Here is a 19,716-nt window from a genome sequence, read left to right on the forward strand (position 1 = left end):
AAATGGCCTATCCGCTCGTATTTACTGAAATGAGCGGGATGATTCATAACGTATGTCATGGTGACCGACAAATTATAGATAAATCCAACATTAATTACTTTAAACATGTATTTCACATTGCTGTACTGCAGTTTTTTTTGCTGTTAATTGGATGTTATTTGCCATTTGTCAGCTGAACTCTGTACTGACAAATGACCGTATTTACTTTTACAGCATATTTTGGGTAACAAGGTGAAAAAGCTGAAAGAATGCAGCTTTCTCCTCTGCTGCTGCCGTTCTTTATGATTTCCACTGATTATCGTCATACAAAGTCGGCCCTGCAACTCTGGGTTCAAGGTTGTGGCGACACACACACACCCGCTGCAGTGCTCGGGTTGCGTAGGTCAAGGATGTGAGTTTGGAGCTGGTACTGGATGGCAACAGAGATAATGAATAAATGAGTGGAAATGAATGTGGATGATTCCTTAAAAGCAACATGGGGTCACTGAGTTGAATCGTATGCAGTTGCCCTTACATCTGTCACTATTATTCAGCACCTTCCAACGTTGTCACGAAGAACACCGAATGAGAGAAGAGGCTTGGTGTGGATCAACACGTTATTGTTGGTTTTTCCTTCAATTCAACACCCATATACGTCGCTCTGCTGAACGGGGGGGGGTGCAGTGATCCTGTGTGGGCATCAAAATGAAGGCGTCGCTTTTGGCAACGTGTGTGTAATGTAAGCATAGCTCTGGGGGGAAAGCAGATGAATGGTTTCCTCCACAACTTTATAGTCCGATGGGAGGGGTGGGCGGGGCTTGCCTGTCTGCCTCTGTTCGAGCCTTTGGTTGAATAAGACTATGGTCTATTGAAGTGTGAGAGTACATGCACACTTTGGCTCACCGCCCGGCTCCATCTCCCCAGCTGATTAGGGGTTAATGGTCTATGAGTGTGGGGAGATTTCAGGCACCTGATTGGCCAACTGGCTTCGGTGTGGGCGGGGTTGCCATCGAGTGACAGATGGTGTAAAACAGGGAGGGAGGCAGGAAGGAGTGTGTGTGTGTGTGTGTGTGTGTGTGTGTGTGTGTGTGTGTGTGTGTGTGTGTGTGTGTGTGTGTGTGTATATACATGGCATCAAGGGGAGGAGGGTGTGTGTGTGTGTGTCTGTGTCTGTGGGGGGGGGGGGGGGGGGTTGTCTCTAATTACAATAGAAAGATTTACAATGGTGGTCTCTCCCGTCTCAACGCACTTTGTGATTTTCTCACACATCAATACAACTGTGCTGCAAGATTTCAGCCTCTTACACATCTATAAATACACCAACATTGTATAGTGTGACGTCTTCCCCGCATGCATTACAATACATTTAGACTGAAATGAAAATAATCCAGATTAAAAGCAAATCCACATGCAAAGTCTGAATTCTGGAGTTTGACAGGAGAGGTGGGGAACCGGCTGCGGTTCGTTGTGTCCTCTTTCACGAAACAGAAAGCGAATGAGGATTATATCTGGGGCTTGAATGCACGCAGCTTTAAGATGTGCAGCAATGAATGTGTTAATAACCACAAATACCACACACACTTTACTCAGCATTAAAGATGTCAGTGATAGACAGTGTGTGCAGGTTGCAGCGCCAGCACATCGGAACAGACAAAACACACACGCATGCATACAGTATGCACACATAGTGCACACACGGGGCCGTGTGATATTCCCCAAGGATCAGACCAGATCGTTGTCGTTGGCATCGCTCCCAGTTTACACACATTCACTAGTGAGTCACCTTTGTTCGAAAATCATCTGCTTTGCTGAACCAGGCCCATTGCAAGGATGCATGAAGTTTGTGTGTGTGTGTGTGTGTGTGTGTGTGTGTGTGTGTGTGTGTGTGTGTGTGTGTGTGTGTGTGTGTGTGTGTGTGTGTGTGTGGCAGAGATTAGTGATATCTGCTGTGAGTATCACTGACTAGTTTGTACCATTTCTTCTTTATGCATGCTTTGGCATTAAGAACAAAAGCAGACAGGCTGTGAAAAGATTGTTTTGTTTACGTGTGTGTGTGTGTGTGTGTGTGTGTGTGTGTGTGTGTGTGTGTGTGTGTGTGTGTGTGTGTGTGTGTGTGTGTGTGTGTGTGTGTGTGTGTGTGTGTGTGTGTGTGTGTGTGTGTGTGTGTGTGTGTGAGAGACTGTTTGACTGCAGCGTCTTTTTTATCAAGTGTCATTTCATTCCCATCTGCTGAAGATACATTGTCTTCCTCAGCCTTGAAACACACACACACACACACACACACACACACACACACACACACACACACACACACACACACACACACACACACACACACACACACACACACACACACACACACACACACACACACACACACTATGTATCTGAGAGTGGTAGAAAAGAAGAAGGGGCAGTACACGTTTACCAAGCATTGTTCGATTAAAGGAAGTACACTCGGTTCTGGAGTATCTCAAGGTTCAGTTGTAGGACCTCTTCCATTTGTACTGAACATTGTTTTGAGGCAGATGCACTAATAGTGGATGATGTACGGTCCACTATCTTTGTGGCCTCTCAACTATTAGCTTATTCACAATCATCTTAGTTGTATTACTGACTACAAGCAGACCTTTTTTGCACGGATTTTAACCTGTATAAGTCAAGCAGCTGCTCGTATCATGTGGGCCAAGATATGAGCTATTCTGGTCATTTGGTTCTCATTTTATTACAAGGACTAGTTTGTCATTTTAAGACATACAATCATTTGCTTTCTTGCTCCTCTCATTTACGACATCAAAAAGTTTAAAAACAAACTATTCCATTTACAAAGGAGCCAATCAGAAGAGAGTCAAATGGTGGTGAACCAGACAGTAAAGCTCACGAGTGTTACATAGTCTGTTAGGAATGGCCATGTTGAATGCTGCTAAACTGCTAACTTACCTGGATAACTAAATGATGAGAGTTGTATGTGGTAAACTGGCAAAAGATTTAGGGGAGGGGTGCCAGACGGACGGACGGCCTGTGAAGTGAGTGTAAGCCAGTTTAGACTTGATTGAAAGCAAAAAGAGCAGCGGTGTCACCATCACATTCATCCTGGTGGCCTGAGTAACAATAGGCTTTAACCTAAGAGGCACAGACGGAGTAGGGGGAGGAGTGTGTGTCTGTGTGTGTGTGTGTGTGTGTGTGTGGGGGGGGGGGTCCAAACGTGAAAGAGAGACCACCAGTACCGGCTGTGGGAAAGACAATGCCGATTATCATCTGCCATCATAACTTCTACCCTCATCTGAAATGCTAGGCTGGAGTTTTGGAGACAAGTGCAACAATGACTGATGACTGACAAGACATTATTTAGACAGCGCAGAGGAAAGATAGCTCTCAAATGTTCCCCAATGCTTTTAAGAAATGCACTCCCCTGGTTTTTGCCTGATCTTTGGTCTTGCCGCTGTGATGATTTCACCACTGGAAGATCAAATTTGGACTCCCTTACGCTAAGCTGTAGTTAGTGCAAATTGGCTTTACAGGTATATCCATTATAGAGACGGAGGGGCGCAATGGAAAGCCATTTCTGACATTTACAATATTACTGCGCTGCAAGACACAAAGATTGGTCGGGCAGGCGGACTCAGTGGGAGGGAGAGATTTCCACAATTTGGAGGACTCTTTATGTCTATCACTGGCAGATGCATCAGGCTTTCTCTCCCTCTGCAGGCTGTTGTCTCACTCACACTTCCTGTCATAGTCAGATGCCCGCTTTGGCTCAGTGGACAGTTTGTCTTGGTCCCTCATTACTTTTGTTAATCAATGATAGCTTGGTTAGTTGACGGTGTTGACTGTCAGTTTGGTCAGTAGACACGTGTATGAGTCTGAGTATGTTGTAGGTGATCTGTAGGTTGGCATGCAGCCAACGAGGCCAGTTTTGCAGTATGTCGGCCAGGAGATCAATCGATGGCATACATGTGGCTTTGATGGCTGCAGGCTGAGCTGGGACGTTGATATGTTGCGTGTCGTTCGGCGGGCAGTCAGATGGTTAAGCCACGTGCAGATTTAAAATAGACCTGCATTGCAAATACCACAGGGACCTGCTTTGGCACGAGCGTGCTGCTACAGGTATCAGTGAGGGAATGAAATACAACACAATCCAGTAAGTCCATGACACCGTGACATTGGAGAGATGGTACAGCCTTGGACAGTTGTTAGAGGTTGAATGCACTTAGTACTTGTAAGTTTTGAACAAAAGCATCAGCCTTTTCTCTCTTTATGACAGCTCTGAGTAGAATCAGTGCAATTAGTCAGCCTGGACTTTGGGGTTGCATGCATTTGGTTGGCCAGTGCAGTGTGCTGGTTGATTGCGTTGCATCATGTTGTGTGCTCTTTTTTTGCTTGAGCCCTCTTCATTTGTACAAACGCAGCCTGAGTTGATGTCTTTGTGTCTGTTTCTCTGGTCCTCTGTCCGATAGTTCGGTAGCTTGAGATTTTGACCTGAAAGGAAGGCAGCCAGCTTGTCTGTTTGCGGGATGTTGATAATTGTTGTCTTAGTTTATAATTTTTGTTCGGCCACTGTGTGACAATGTGTTCAGCATGTAGTCATCCGTCTCCTCCCTTTATCTCCTGCAGCTCTTTATCTTTCTTTGTCTTAGTGAAAGCAGTTTGAGGTTGATTGGATCTAACTGTGTGTGTGTGTGTGTGTGTGTGTGTGTGTGTGTGTGTGTGTGTGTGTGTGTGTGTGTGTGTGTGTGTGTGTGTGTGTGTGTGTGTGTGTGTGTGCGTGTGTGTGCGTGCGTGTGCGCTTACAGCATTTGGTTTGGAAAAGCCTGTTATGGGATTGTGCCAGGGAGATGGCTTAAAAAAAAGGAAAGAAACACGCTTATTGGACTGCTGTACCATGCTGGCCCATACCCCAGACTGTAAGTGTGTGTGTGTGTGTGTGTGTGTGTGTGTGTGTGTGTGTGTGTGTGTGTGTGTGTGTGTGTGTGTGTGTGTGTGTGTGTGTGTGTGTGTGTGTGTGTGTGTGCGCGCGCGCATTGGTGTTTGTTGGTTTGTCAGAGGTTTAGATATGTAACCTTTTCTCTGTCCAGGCCTAAAATAGCCATATCATTGCTTTCCAGTCAGCGTTCTCATCCTGTCCTCATGATTCTCTCTCTGCCCTGTCTATCTCGCTGTGAAAGCAGCAGTGGGGTTGCCATGGTTTGGTGAGATACAGTAATCCAATGTGTACACACACACACACACACACACACACACACACACACACACACACACACACACACACACACACACACACACACACACACACACACACACACCTCACCTCATAAATAATTGACCTGTCACAGTGAGACATGACAGACCAGATACACTCTCCCCTCCTCTATTCTCTTTTCTGCGCTCACATTTCTCCTCCTATCTCGTCCCCTTTATTTCCTCACTCGCCTTTCTTTTACTCAGTCCGTTTTCTTGCTCCACCCGAACCTTGTCTTTTGTCCAGTTATACTTTTGTTGTCACGTTATTTATTTTTGTCCTAAGGCTGTACAGGATCCCTGCAGTTTAGGCACTGGGAAGAAAGTGGTTGATTTAGTTTATTTTAAGTAATTCAATTCAAGGTATGGCTATATTCCAATTTAAGTTGTTTTTATTTGTAAGTAAAGTAATTGAATTGGTAAGACTTAGTAAAAGTAGGGCCGAATGGGAGGTACCAGGTTATCAAACCTGTCATTAAATTCCACTTTCAATGACCTGAGAAGGATTATTGAAGAATCGTCTTTATTGGAGCTGAAATAAGTTATTAGACATCCAACATTTGACATCAGGTGGTTACATACATTTGTGGGACAGCAGTATAGCACTGAAAAAAGGGATGCATTATTCTAACAAGTGGAAACATGTAGATACATTATTAATTAATAAAGTAAATACCTACCTACCTACAAAATGTAAGAGGATCTAGGATAGAGCCTTGAAGTACGCCACTGTTCTCCCTTTCATCAATATCTAGGCACTGTGTTTCGTCTGGTGTTTAACATCATGTTTGACAACCTTTTAGAAAGCAGTTTTATCTATTCTGTATGAAATATAATATGAGAATGTTTTCAGATTAATTACATATGTCGTATACCACATGTCTTTATTAAGTGTCATGGAAGTGCGGACAGTGGTTTCGTATTTGACCTTGATTTGATGGGTCATTTTACAGACTACAGCTGTTGGACTGCCGTTTGCCAACAGGCACGGCTCAGAAGTCGGTGTTCAAAGTCCATCAAGCCGATACCGTGTGTGTGTGAAATTGGCCAAACAGCTATTTGTAATGGCTAACTGGAGCCACCAACGGCTGATGTACCACAAAAATTGCAGGAAACTGTTGCACACAGATGCTCAACAACAGCCCAACAGAGCGGGCAGCCTGGTGTGTCAGGGCTCTAAAGATTAACTATGCAAAGCGGAGTTAAAGTTTATACTTTTAGCCAACTGTGCTTATCCTTGGGGCAGTGTGTGTGTGTGTGTGTGTGTGTGTGTGTGTGTGTGTGTGTGTGTGTGTGTGTGTGTGTGTGTGTGTGTGTGTGTGTGTGTGTGTGTGTGTGTGTGTGTGTGTGTGTGTGTGTGTGTGTGTGTGTGCAGGCAGGAAATGATCCCACCTTAGCAACCCCTTTTTTCACTGCACACACACACACACAAATGCACAGAGGCATAAAAAGAGAGAAGCAGAGAGAGTATCGAATGGCACAGTGCCCTGGTGGAGAGGTCTCATTAAGATGTGTGTGTTTTGTACTGAAGGTTCACTCTGTATGTTTGTAGAAGCTCACGTTACCACCGATGCTCCTGCTTCTTTTCTTCTCCTCTCGAGCTTCTTTACTTCTTTACCGCCCGCACCTACGGAGCTAAAAACCGAAGCTCATATGAAGGAAACCTTTGATAAACGGGATGAAGTTGAATGAACTGTACATAACCTGTTGCAAAACACTTCATACACAGTTTCATTTCATCACAGTTAATAGAACCCTTTAAATCTCACTTCTCTTTCCTCTCCTCCTTGTGTCTTTGCAGGATTCCACCTCAGTGGCACAGTAACTGAACCTGCCACGTCGACAGATCCTGAGGTCACCCACAAGGTGGCCATCAGCTTCGACCGCTGCAAGATCACCTCCGTCACCTGCGGCTGCGGCAACAGGGACATTTTCTACTGCGCACATGTGGTGGCGCTCTCTCTTTATCGGATTCGCAAGCCCGAACAGGTACTAACCACAGTGTACCTTTAAACCCTCAAGATCGATGTCTGCTTTCTTTACCAGTCAAACCAAAACATGCACACGTCACAGTTCTCCCAAGTCTGTCCTGTGTAGCACTGATAGTTTCTCTATATGTTTGTTTGGGATAAACATCCATAAATCTGTTTAGAAATCATGTAAAAAAAAAAAAAAAAAAGCTGCTTTCACATTACTTCAGATTTGTCCTCTAATGCAGAAGATTGAGAAAAAAAAAATCTAAACTGTATTCATGTAATACAGAATTATGCAGCTTCAGGCCAAAAACGTCCTTGGAAATATTACATTGCCTTTTCCAGTCATCTGAAACATCACAGAAACTGCAGTGCCAGAGAGGAAACATTTACATCCTGGATGGAAATAAGAGATTTAATAGTAGGGATACATTTTTTTTTCTAACATAATCAATACATTTCTGACACCAGTAGGTTTTAAACCAGAGCTGCGCAAATTATTTCCTATAAAGGGTCAAAAATGAATCAGGATGAGGAGCCATGGGCCACAAATACGTATTTGTTATGTGAAAATACATTTCATTAACATGTGATATATTTGACAGAAAATTAACATATTAAACCTAGAATAAAATACCAGAATAATTGAAACACTCTTTAATCTGTGTAACTGTCATTTTAAAAATATTTTCAATTTCATGAATCTTTGTCATAACAGTTGTCCTTGAACATGAGTAGCGCCATAGAGATAAATACGTGATGTCTCTGAACATGTCAAACAGACTAACTAGCCAGTCACAGGCCACCAGTCCACACTGATGACATGTATGTAGTTGACATGTCATACATCAACTTTTATGGTGTGTTTGATGCAGGTGAAGCTGCGGTTGCCCATCTCAGAGACCTTGTTCCAGATGAACAGAGATCAGCTGCAGAAGCTGGTCCAGTATCTGATCACAGCCCACCACACGGAGGTGCTGCCCACCGCTCAGAAGCTGGCCGACGAGATCCTCTCCTCCAACTCCGAGATCAACCAGGTCCACGGTGAGACCACAGCCATCTTCTGATTGATTGTACAGGTTCACACGAGCGTGATTATTTCTTTTACGGCAACTTTGGTGTCTCGCTTATCCTCCAAATCCATCTGCAAGAGATTTGTAATACTATAAATGCACAACAGTCAACAGGAAAGTACAGCGCTTTCCTTAATTCTTGAAAAGTCGTCGCTCTGCGGAGGTTCGGTCCATCCCTCCGCAGTGATATCTTCACAGCGACAGCCCACACTTAAAAGCCTCCAGACTTAAAACATGCTGCACGCTAGCCTACAGGCTGTCATACGTCAGAGGCCCCTGATTACTCGGGCGAGGCAGCGAAGCAAGCTTCAAATGGCTCGTTTGATTTCTCTGCTCCTTCTCTCCAGTCACTACCTCCTCCCACTGGCAGGGGTAGGCAGAGAAGAAGGAGCCGAATGATGAAATGGATGCAGGAGAAGGCGGAGGGGAGAGATGTGAGGAGAGGAAAGGGACACTGAGAGGAAGAGACAGGCGAAATGGCACTCGGGGAAATGGGAGAGAAGAGAGGGGAAGATGAAAGGGCCGGAGAAAAGTACGAGAGATGAAAAACAAACGAGGAGAACCACAACAGCCCCGCATCAGGGAAACGACAAACAAGACACATCCTTTCACCAAACAAAACTCTTTATCTCCTTTCTCTATTTCATCCTCCTCGCTAAATGTTGACATTCTCCAGCCGTCCCGTCCAGGAAAGCACTGCGCTGGGCTTCCTGTCTGTGTTTGACAAGGGGGATCATGGGGGTTGAAGTTCAGTCGATCCAGGAGCGAGGCCGTCTTTGATGGAGCGCTGTTGCTGTTTGCTGCAGCGCCAGTTGGAAACACATCTCTGGGCTTTCCTCAGCTCGCTTCCCGTTAGATCAAAGCAGCTTCCCCCATCGGAGCATATCTACATTTCCCCGTAGTGTTAGACGCGCGCGCGCGCACACACACACACACACACACACACACACACACACACACACACACACACACACACACACACACACACACACACACACACACACACACACACACACACACACACACACACACACACACACACACACACACACACACACACTCGGAGCCAAACAGCAGGAAAATAAAGTCGGCCTCATATTCCCTCAGTGCATGATTAACCTAACTCGAGCAGCTTATCCTAAGTGTCATGCAGGTGCACTTTATATTAAATATAAAACAAAAAGGTGTGAGAGCAGTGAGATTTACAAGAGTTCAGTTTTAAATAGAAAGTAGAGTTTAAACTAATAAGTAGGTGGTGATTTTGCGAATGAGGCGGTCTACAGGTAAACTCCATTTCCCACGGTCACCGCCGTTCTTCTTGTGGTGTGAGTTGAGAGCAGGAAGGACCGGAGTGCCCGAGTGAACATGGAAACTTTATTCTATTGACACCAGCTTCGATGGGAGTATAAGGACGTCATGGTCGGTGCCTGCGCTCCTGTGTCTCCAGCCCTCCAGGGTCACTTACCACAGTGCGTCTCTGTGTGTGTGTCCTCAGGTGCTCCAGACCCGACTGCAGGCGCCAGCATCGACGATGACAACTGCTGGCATCTGGACGAGGATCAAGTCCGGGAGCAGGTCAAACAGTTTCTGTCCCAGGGAGGATACTACGGCTCCGGGAAGCAGCTCAACTCCATGTTCGCTAAGGTTTGCCACCTCCGACCATCATCGGATTTATTGTTCCATTTATTTTGTGTAAAATTATTCCTCACGGCAGTTAGTAAAATAAGTCCTACGATAACATCTGACCATAAAACAATCAATTTGACACTACTGAAATATGTTATGTTGTTTCAACAATAAAAGGCCAAATCATCTTTTTATAGAATTCTGTTATTGACCAGATTGTTTTTAATAAATTCATAAAACCCTCCATTATCATAAAATATTTTATTTCCCACTGTAGCAACAATCCATTGTTGTATCACTGATATCAGAAAGGCAAGCTGGCCCTGTATTTTTAAAAGGAAACGAAACACCCATCTCTTTAATCTTTTATTTTGAAGTCATATTTATTGCCTTGGTTTATATGTTTTAGTTATTATTTTGTTTAATGTTTTATACATTTTTTTTATTGTTTTACTGTTGTTATTTTTATCCCTGCATTTTCTAAAATCTTATTTATTTATTCATTTATTTTTGTATATTTTTGCTTTTATTTTTGTGCATTGTTTTATTTTTAAAGCACTTTGGGCTGCATGTTTGTAGATAAAGAGAGTTGAGTTTCATAATACCAATGTTTCAGCGGGTCCCCTCGGCCCTGGGGAGCTTTTTTATTGTCTTTTAGCTCATTTTAGTTTTCCGATGGTTGTTTGGCCACTGCAGGCAGCTGATTTCAACAAAGATGCTCTGAAAATCTTCTGTCTGCTCCAAGCACACTGACAGTTGTCTAAAATCTGGTGAACATACTGGAGCATTTAGCAGCACTTTAACCAGCAATTAAGTTTTAAACTTCCATAAATTTAAGGACCAATAAAAAGACAGACTGGTGAAAAATCAGTGCTGCAGCCAAACAGAAATCCTGAATTGTAGTTTCTATTAATGAGGAAAGCTCCAAAAACACTACATTTCCCATAACGCACCTGAATAATGTATTTCATTTGGACCTTACCAGCCAGCTTCTCCAGGTCTTAAGAACATCTGTCTGAGAATGTATTTAACTTAAATAAGTTAAAAGGCATTAACAGATATCAAATATGGTTAAAAATAGCTTTGCAAATCCTTAAAGTCGGTATAGAGGTTATCGATGCACTTTCTTAGTGCTCTTTTCCTGAGTAGAAAAAGCCCACTCGACTTCAGATTAGCCTGAGCTCTCCATTTCAAGGCCAAACGGTTACTTATATTTAGCTTTTACCGGCATTCAAAAGGTTTCATACAATCTTAAATATAACGCTTGAACCTAAATTGAAACTGTATGAAAAGTGAACTGCCAAGTCATCCTCGCTTCTGTTATCTACTACAGGACAGGAATACTTTTATGGGGAATAATACACTCTTTCACCGTTGGCCGAGAAGATTCATCAGATTCTCACATCTCTGGTTTACCTTAGCTTAGCATAAAGACTGGAAACGAGGGGAAGCAGCTAGCTTGGCTCGGCCCAGCGGAAAATAATGTATGCTAAGCTAAAGCTACAAAATCTCAAATTAAAATGTGTCTCACTCTTATCATTTAAAAGTATGTTAGCCTGAGCTGTCTGTTTTCTTTTTTCTTTTTTGCCTTCACCTCCTTGGAGCATCTCTGTGTTAATGTTTAAGATACAATCACGCACATGTAAGCAGGTTAAACTCACTGAGTCTGCACTCTTTCTTTCCAGGTGCGGGAGATGCTACGAATGCGAGACTCCAACGGCGCCCGAATGCTAACACTCATCACGGAACAATTTATGGCGGACCCCCGGCTGTCGCTATGGAGACAGCAAGGCACAGGGATGACGGACAAGTGCCGGCAGCTCTGGGATGAGCTGGGTAAGAGCAGTTAGAGAAAGTCTGACAGAAACACGAACTCACTGCCGCGTCGCCTCGTTGCCAAATCATCCAATCAGCTTGTTAGTTGCTCCCGTCGGTAAGCGGCAGGTCAGACGGGCGGGTCGTCTCCAACGCTACGACGTCGGTCGCTCAGACAAACGTGGAGTCACGTTGTCGGGCGAACGTTCATCCAGTCGGCGAGCTATGAGGTTATCCGGTCGGCCGCTGCTGCTTCTGCACCGGCCGCTCCTCTCGCTGCCTGCCTGGTGGAGGCTGCCGATCAATACGGCTGCTCAGCTTCTCTGCAATCTATCTCAGCATTTAGGAGGTCAATAAGAACACTTCCCGGGTGAGCGAGGGAGATCATGACACGGACAGAAATAACAGCCAGACAGTCGGGTGTGCTGCTCGATCAGAGATGCAGACGTCTGACAGGCTGACGTGCGTCGGACAGGTGAGGCCACCGAGCCGCCTGCTGGGAATACCGATATCATTAGATCATGTCATTCTAATATAAGAACTCTATTTAGGACCGGTGATCAAACTTTCATCGCTAAATTTCAGGAAAGTCATCACGAGAGTCTTCATCGAGGCAACGTTGCAGCTGAAACATTCAGCTGTGATGACCTGGTTGTTTTGCTGCAGAGAAGCTGTGGGCTGCAACCAGCAGTTTTTCTAATTCTCAATTATCTTCTCGATTAGTTCAATTAGTTAATTTCCTCTTTATTTATATATATATATATATATATATAAATCATAGTTCCAAGACCAAGGACATTTCTCCATCTGGTTTGTTTTGTTTGAATAACATGCCTGAGATTTTCAATTTATTGTCATGTATGACATTTCATTGTTCATTGATTGGATTCATTTTTTTTAGGATTTACAACTGTTTTTATTTACTCTATGACACAGTTTAAATCTTTTGGGAACGAAACTTCCAAATTCTGAATTCCTAATTAGTTTTCATTGTTTTTAGTGATGAATCACACAAACTTTGTACAAACAATCTTGACATTTTTGTGTGAAAGTAATTAACGAGAAGATCTACGCTAGAATACAGCAAAGACTTTGACAGGATTCCAATTTCATAAAGACTAAAATCAGTTTGCCAGGAACACCAGGTTTGTGAGATTTTACTTGATGAGACTCGTAGGATGGCAGAAAAACGTTTCCTTTCATAACCACTGATCCATAAAGATCTGGTGTTTCAGATGCTATAGCCAAAAGGAAAGTAAGCACATCTCTCTGTAGCTGTTTAAAAGTCTCATAATGACAGCACGTAAACAATCAGGTCACTCAGTTCGGACTGAGCTCTGAAACGAGCGTCAATAGTCGTTAGTAGCCGGAAGAGAAAAGAAAAACCTCAAACTGCACAATGTGAGAAATGTTATATGTAACTTGGAGAAAGATTTGTTAGCGGCTGATTATTCCCCGTTAGGTGGCCTCGTATGGGCAGCAGGTCTTTGTTGTGAGAAGTGACGGACGCTCACATGTGAGAAGTAACATGAGAATAATGTAGTCATTTACTGATGTTCCAAAAATATACATGTAAACAATGAAATGAACATCATGAACGTGTGATGACTGGTCGACTGTTGGCTTGTACTCACTACTATTATTCAATCTGGTGAATCTTTGCGCCGAGGCGGCCACAGAAATAATACTCCGGTGCTGCTGCTTCCTCAGACCTCTGACCGCCTTCCTGTCCCCAGGTGCATTGTGGGTGTGCGTCGTGCTGAACCCTCACTGTAAGAGCGAGGAGAAGAGCGGCTGGCTGAAGCAGCTGAAGAAGTGGGGGGACATGGACGTCTGCCCGCTGGAGGACGGCAACTACGGCAGCGAGCTGCCGAACATCACCAACGCTCTGCCGCAGAGCAACCTCGCACAGGGTCAGCACCAACACACGCACGCACACGCACACACACACACACACACACACACACACACACACACACACACACACACACACACACACACACACACACACACACACACACACACACACACAGCTGCACACGTTACACTCAGAACGAACCGTAAACACGAACAGGACCTTCTCTGAACTCGTACTGTCAGACCTCTTTGTAAAGATGTTGTCTCACTGCATGCTGTGTGTGGCGTCAGACTCTCTGTCCAGGCCGAGGAGGACGGTGTTCACTCGGGCCGTCGAGGCCTGCGACCTGCACTGGCAGGACAGCCACCTCCAGAGGATCATCAGCAGCGACTACTACATGTCTCCGTCCTACCAGAGGGAGGGGGAGAGCCTGCTGTTCAACCCGCAGGGCCTACCGCTGTGGCTCGGTACGACGCCAGTACTCATCCCCATTAAAAGGATTTCTATTCACCTATTGGAACATTCGCACCCTGCAACACCCACGAGCACATCTATGTCAGGATTTATTTAATATATTCATTTAGGCAACCATGCACTGAGCAACACACACTAACACACACACACACACACACACGCGCACACACACACACACACACACACACACACACACACACACACACACACACACACACACACACACACACACACACACACACACAAACATGTTTTTTGCATTACAGGAGTGTAGAAAGACTTCATTTTGAGAACGAATGACTATTTGTGTGACATTTCCACACACACAATCACACAATCTGTAATTCTACTGAAAGCCGACCCAAAACACACACACGCACACACACACACACACACACACACACACACACACACACACACACACACACACACACACACACGCACACACACACACACACACACACACACACACACACACACACACACACAGTCACAGACGGTAATTCTGCTGATATTGAGGCCAGTATCTGCAGTAAGCAGCTTCCAGCTAAGATCTGTCAGATTCTGCAACTTAAGCCAGCTATCAGACACACACTGGCTTTCTGCTGAGACTGCACTGTGTGTGTGTGTGTGTGTGTGTGTGTGTGTGTGTGTGTGTGTGTGTGTGTGTGTGTGTGTGTGTGTGTGTGTGTGTGTGTGTGTGTGTGTGTGTGTGAGAGAGGCATGTTCTGACCCCACCTTATCTCCCTCTCTTCCTCACAGACCACGTCCCAACAGCATGCGCTCGCGTTGACGCCCTGCGTTCCCACGGTTACTCCAGAGAAGCCCTGCGATTGGCTGTCGCCATCATCAACACGCTCCGCCTCCAACAGCAGAGACAGATGGACATCTACAAACACCAAAAGAAAGGTAACACACACAGATACTGTAAAGTGCTGTTTGTTTTCTGGAGTCAGTACGTCAAACAGTCATTTTAACACCGACTTCCTTTTTCGCTCTCAGAGCTTCTCCAGAGGGGCGTTACCTCCACCACCAACCTGGAGGGCTGGGTGGGTCATCCCTTAGACCCGATTGGCTGTCTGTTCATTACGCTCACGGAAACGTGCCGCGTGGATGACGACAACACCATGGACACCGGAGGTACGAAACCATCGTTCTTTTTCTCCGTTTTTTTCTCTCTCTCACACAAGAGATCGTCACAACTCTCAACTAAAACCTGACAAAAAGGTTTATTTTCTAGTTGTATATAAAAAAAGGAAGATGCACTCTATTATTTGCCTTCAAAATCACATTTAAACAGAATATAAGAGATGGCAAGTTTGAAAGAACTTTTAAATGTTTAATTGTGTTTATGTTGCACCAAAATCCCAACACGAGTCATTTCAAGGGACTTAATATCATGACGTCTTTACAACAGAACCTCACATAACAGTGAGGAACCCAACGATTTAACAATTTCCACATGAGCGAAAGCTGCGAGAGAAACTCCCTGCGAACAGGAAGAAATCCTCGGGCAGAACGAGCCTCCGATGTCAGCGGCCATCTACCTCGAGCGATTGTGTTGAAGGCAGAGCAGAAAGAGAAAAGAACAGCATAAAGATACAGGAGATAATAAACTGATGGTGGAGCCAGCAACTGCAGACAGTAACATGCAGCTTCTGCTCCAAACCGGTCAAACATTTGTCGGTTCCAGCTGTCAGATTTGAAGACTTTTAAGTTTTTCAATTAAAATAATCTTTTCAAATTCGGATCAAAATCATTCACCCGCTGTATGTTCCCAGCGTTTTAGTCTGCAGCGCTACCGAGCTCATATTCTGTCCGCTAAACCCACACAGCTGACCAAACATATAACATACATCTGACCAACACGGACCCAACCGGCCTCCTCACACAACAATGCTTTAGTCAGAGCAGATTAGTGGAGCTTCTTTGCTAAACACAAGGTATAATTGGTGGCACACTTCACCAGCTGATACAGTGTAATCCTGAACAGAGGGGATCAGGATCAGCAGCAGTGACTCATCACACAACAGACTCCCATGTTCTCGTACGAGGACCGGGCGCTATTGTGCTGCAGACGGCCATAAAGCAGCAGAGCATGAATGGATCGGGCTGGAACACCCTGGTGTGTGTGTGTGTGTGTGTGTGTGTGTGTGTGTGTGTGTGTGTGTGTGTGTGTGTGTGTGTGTGTGTGTGTGTGTGTGTGTGTGTGCGTGTGCGTGTATGTATAGAATCCATCACCATTTGCATTTCTCACCCTGCCTGGATTTTTTGTATTTATTTATTTGCACCAGTGGTTATTGCGACAGAGCAGAATAGGGGTTGGGTTTTCTCATTGTTACCAGGCTACAGGGAACTATTGTCAGTTCAAACAATGCTGACCACTGGCACACTCATCAGTGTGTGTGTGTGTGTGTGTGTGTGTGTGTGTGTGTGTGTGTGTGTGTGTGTGTGTGTGTGTGTGTGTGTGTGTGTGTGTGTGTTAGGGACAGAACGACAGAAAGAATGATTGTCTTGTGTTGTTTTGGGACTTTGAGGAGAGTGGTATGATCATTTTGCGTTCCTGGGAGTGTTGCCTCGGTCGCCATGCTTTCATTCCTCTGTGGAAGACAGCTGGGAACATCTGTTACAAAAGTGGGCGGGCCCAGATTGTGTGTCATCCAATCGAAATGCACCTTTTTACCTATGATCTTTTCAAATCGACCAATCGGAATAAAAAAAAAAAAAAAAAAAATGAGAGCAAGGAAGAGATGAGGTTAAGTCTGTCAGACCGGGTTTCACTTTTCCCTCGATTTCTACACATCCGTACACACACGTACTCACCCTGCACACATCCCTGCAATAAACAGGATTTAGGAGGGATCTATTGCTCCGAAGGGATTTAAGCAGAGTGATGGGGCGGGGGAGCAACGGAGAACAAATGGACACCAATCAACAGCTGAGGCTCGCATAGCATCTGTTCTCACTTACAGTTGTCCAGCATGAGTGAAGGGAAAGCAGCCATCTTAGATTTGGGAATACAATCTACCATGTATGTCCCACTGATGTTATAATACACCCACTTTCATGTGAGGTTGTATCTTCCCATGCAGGGATGCGCATAGACTGCAGTCGTTTGAAATCAAACATCAGAAGTTAGTTTTTTATTTGAATAGAACTTGTCAAAGTCCCACGCTGAGTACGGGAAGCAGAAAGGAAGCTAATGTTTCACAGTCGGGTTGTAGCTGCATTCACAGATTTTAGGAAAGCATTTGTCCTGGAGTGTTGACTCTTAAAAACTAAACCCAATCAAATCATCTCAATATGTGGAACACTGTGCAGTCCCAGGTGAAGTGGGACGCCTGGTCACCCTTAGTACAAATGGTTTTAGCGGTGTTGGGATGATCCTGAACAATGTGGGTTTCCCACAACAAAAAGTTTGGAACAGTGATTTAGCTCCTCCTCATCTAGGATTAGTAGGATTAACTGCACAATGAGTTCAGCAGGCTCAGTGAACACGCAATGACTCATTACTGATGTAACTATCATGGATTTCAGTTCATTAAAGACTAGACTGAAAACTTTTTTTTCCCATTCAGATTATAACTAAAACAGCACAAAGACAAACTTTCAAAAAGTCTTCACAATGCTTGAATATTCTTCTGTGTGTTCCTCCCTCCTCATACAACCTGTAGATGACATGACTGACTTAAATGACACAGAACACAAAGCACTGACAAGCTGTTTTCTTTCCTCTCAGAAGGTGACCCCAGACCTCCAGTCTACCACCACGTGCCCGTGTGGGGGAGTCCAGACGGGGGGGAGTCCTACCTGACTCTGGCCTTAGAGGTGGCTCTGATGGGGATGGGCCAGCAGAGGATAATGCCTGAGGGCCTGTACGCCCAGGATAAGGTACTGGAGAACCATACGCTGTCGTATAAGGCATTTGTAATAATGACATTTGAATTTGAACATAATCAGTGAAACTCTGAGACAGTAAATCGGCTTCATGCCTCATAAAAAATCCAGTAAAGCTACTTAATGTTAACAGTGAAAACTGAAATACATTTATGGCTCGCTGCATGTTTAAAGAAGGTGGCGTGAATTTGCCAGTTGCCGATGATGTCGCCGTGATGGAAAATGACTATAATTTAACGCGTGTTTGAAGTAAATGCCAGGCATAAAGACAGGGAGGGTCGCAGCTTCTTTTTTTTTTCTTCTTTTTTTTTCTCCCTGAAAAACAAGCAGGAAGTCACAGTACTTAAGTTCAGTGTGAATTAGAATAAATCCAGGGAGCGTTTCTTTGTGTAAATGCTAATCTGCTTTAGAGGGCTTAACACGGCTGCCACAGACCTTTCTTAATGTCACTGGAATTAGCCACAATATTTATGTTAGAAGGGAGAATTGCATTTAAAACCAGCCACACGTGTGAAACGGACCTCCTACCAGATCCTTTACGGGACTGAGACCGGTTTCTGTCACGTAGCTACAGATTTGCACGAGATGCATGAGTGTGAGGTATTAAAGGACCCTGCTACTGCTTTAATACCTCACACTCAAAATCCCTTCTTCGCAAGGCATTAAAACTTCAAAGAATTAAGATCTTTTCTCCTCCGTCATCCGACGAACATATTGCATGAGTTAAACAAACTGCTTTTAATACCAGTGCTGCGATTTTATCGACAGTTTTGATAGAATAAACTGAAATAAGATGAAATCTGTGAGACGCAATGAGAAGAATGTGTCCAAATAAAAAGGAACTACATGTTTTGGAGAAGTCAAGTGTGCTTTTTTTTCTGCCTTCTTCAGATCATTTAAAAATAAAAAATATAAAATTGAAAACTATTTATGTTTTCACTGCGTTCTAGGTGTGTCGTAACGAGGAGCAGATTGTTGCAAAGCTGCAGGAGCTCGAGCTGGATGATCGCCTGGTGGAGACGCTCCAGAAACAGGCCATACAGCTACTGGAAGGTACGACGTCTTCTCCAGAGCATCCAGAACCACGTTATTCTCCAGTTCAGATTCCAAGTTGTGATCGTGCAGTATTTATTTAGCTCAATCAGTGTGTCACATCCAGGCTGTGGAAACTAGACGGTACCTCACGCAGGATGGTTGTTTTGGCACGTTCTCGATAAGAAGGATGAACGAAAGATGATTGTGTCTTTGTCTCGGCTCCAGCTGGTCCGTTCAGCGGCCTGGGAGAGGTCATCCACAGGGAGAGCGTTCCCATGCACACCTTCGCCAAGTACCTGTTCTCCGCCCTGCTGCCACACGACGCAGACCTGGCCTATAAGGTGGCTCTGCGCGCCATGAGGTCAGATTCTTCTTTCACTGCTGCACTAAACAGCCGTGGTTAAACATGAATACTTATAGTTCCCTGCTACGATACTCTTATTGTGTATAAATTAGACCATGATCAAAATAATAGTCTCTATCTCATGACACAGCATCATTAGTTCTACTATTTCATACAAAGTTTAAATCCCAAATGAAACATACAGACATGGTTCCAGAAGTGTAAAACCGATCTTGTTCTGTGTGCGACTCTCAGGCTGCCGGTGCTCGAGTCTTCAGCCAGCTCCGGGGACGTCGGCCACCCCCATCACGGTATCTCCATCGTCCCCAGCAGATACCCGCGCTGGTTCACACTGGGTCACCTGGAGTCGCAGCAGTGCGAGCTGGCCTCCACCATGCTCACCGC

General features: G+C 44.7%; 1 protein-coding gene across 1 annotated transcript in view; it reads left to right on the forward strand.

Moving 5' to 3' along the window:
* The window catches only part of zswim5 (zinc finger, SWIM-type containing 5), a 69,165-nt gene that overhangs the window by 43,877 nt on the left and 5,572 nt on the right, over window positions 1-19,716 (forward strand). The window contains exons 2-13 of the mRNA XM_069709820.1: window positions 7,019-7,206; window positions 8,066-8,234; window positions 9,759-9,907; window positions 11,575-11,725; window positions 13,441-13,617; window positions 13,853-14,029; window positions 14,799-14,945; window positions 15,039-15,176; window positions 17,776-17,927; window positions 18,884-18,986; window positions 19,194-19,329; window positions 19,567-19,716. The exon at window positions 19,567-19,716 is cut by the window's right edge and continues 8 nt beyond it. Of these exons, the coding sequence (XP_069565921.1) occupies window positions 7,019-7,206; window positions 8,066-8,234; window positions 9,759-9,907; window positions 11,575-11,725; window positions 13,441-13,617; window positions 13,853-14,029; window positions 14,799-14,945; window positions 15,039-15,176; window positions 17,776-17,927; window positions 18,884-18,986; window positions 19,194-19,329; window positions 19,567-19,716 (1,837 nt within the window). The remainder of the gene's footprint in view (window positions 1-7,018; window positions 7,207-8,065; window positions 8,235-9,758; window positions 9,908-11,574; window positions 11,726-13,440; window positions 13,618-13,852; window positions 14,030-14,798; window positions 14,946-15,038; window positions 15,177-17,775; window positions 17,928-18,883; window positions 18,987-19,193; window positions 19,330-19,566) is intronic.

The sequence above is a fragment of the Brachyistius frenatus genome, unplaced genomic scaffold (assembly GCF_029030835.1).
Source record: "Brachyistius frenatus isolate BFR_SWC_R1_liver_20210118 unplaced genomic scaffold, ASM2903083v1 Contig_85, whole genome shotgun sequence".
NCBI lineage: Eukaryota > Metazoa > Chordata > Actinopteri > Embiotocidae > Brachyistius > Brachyistius frenatus.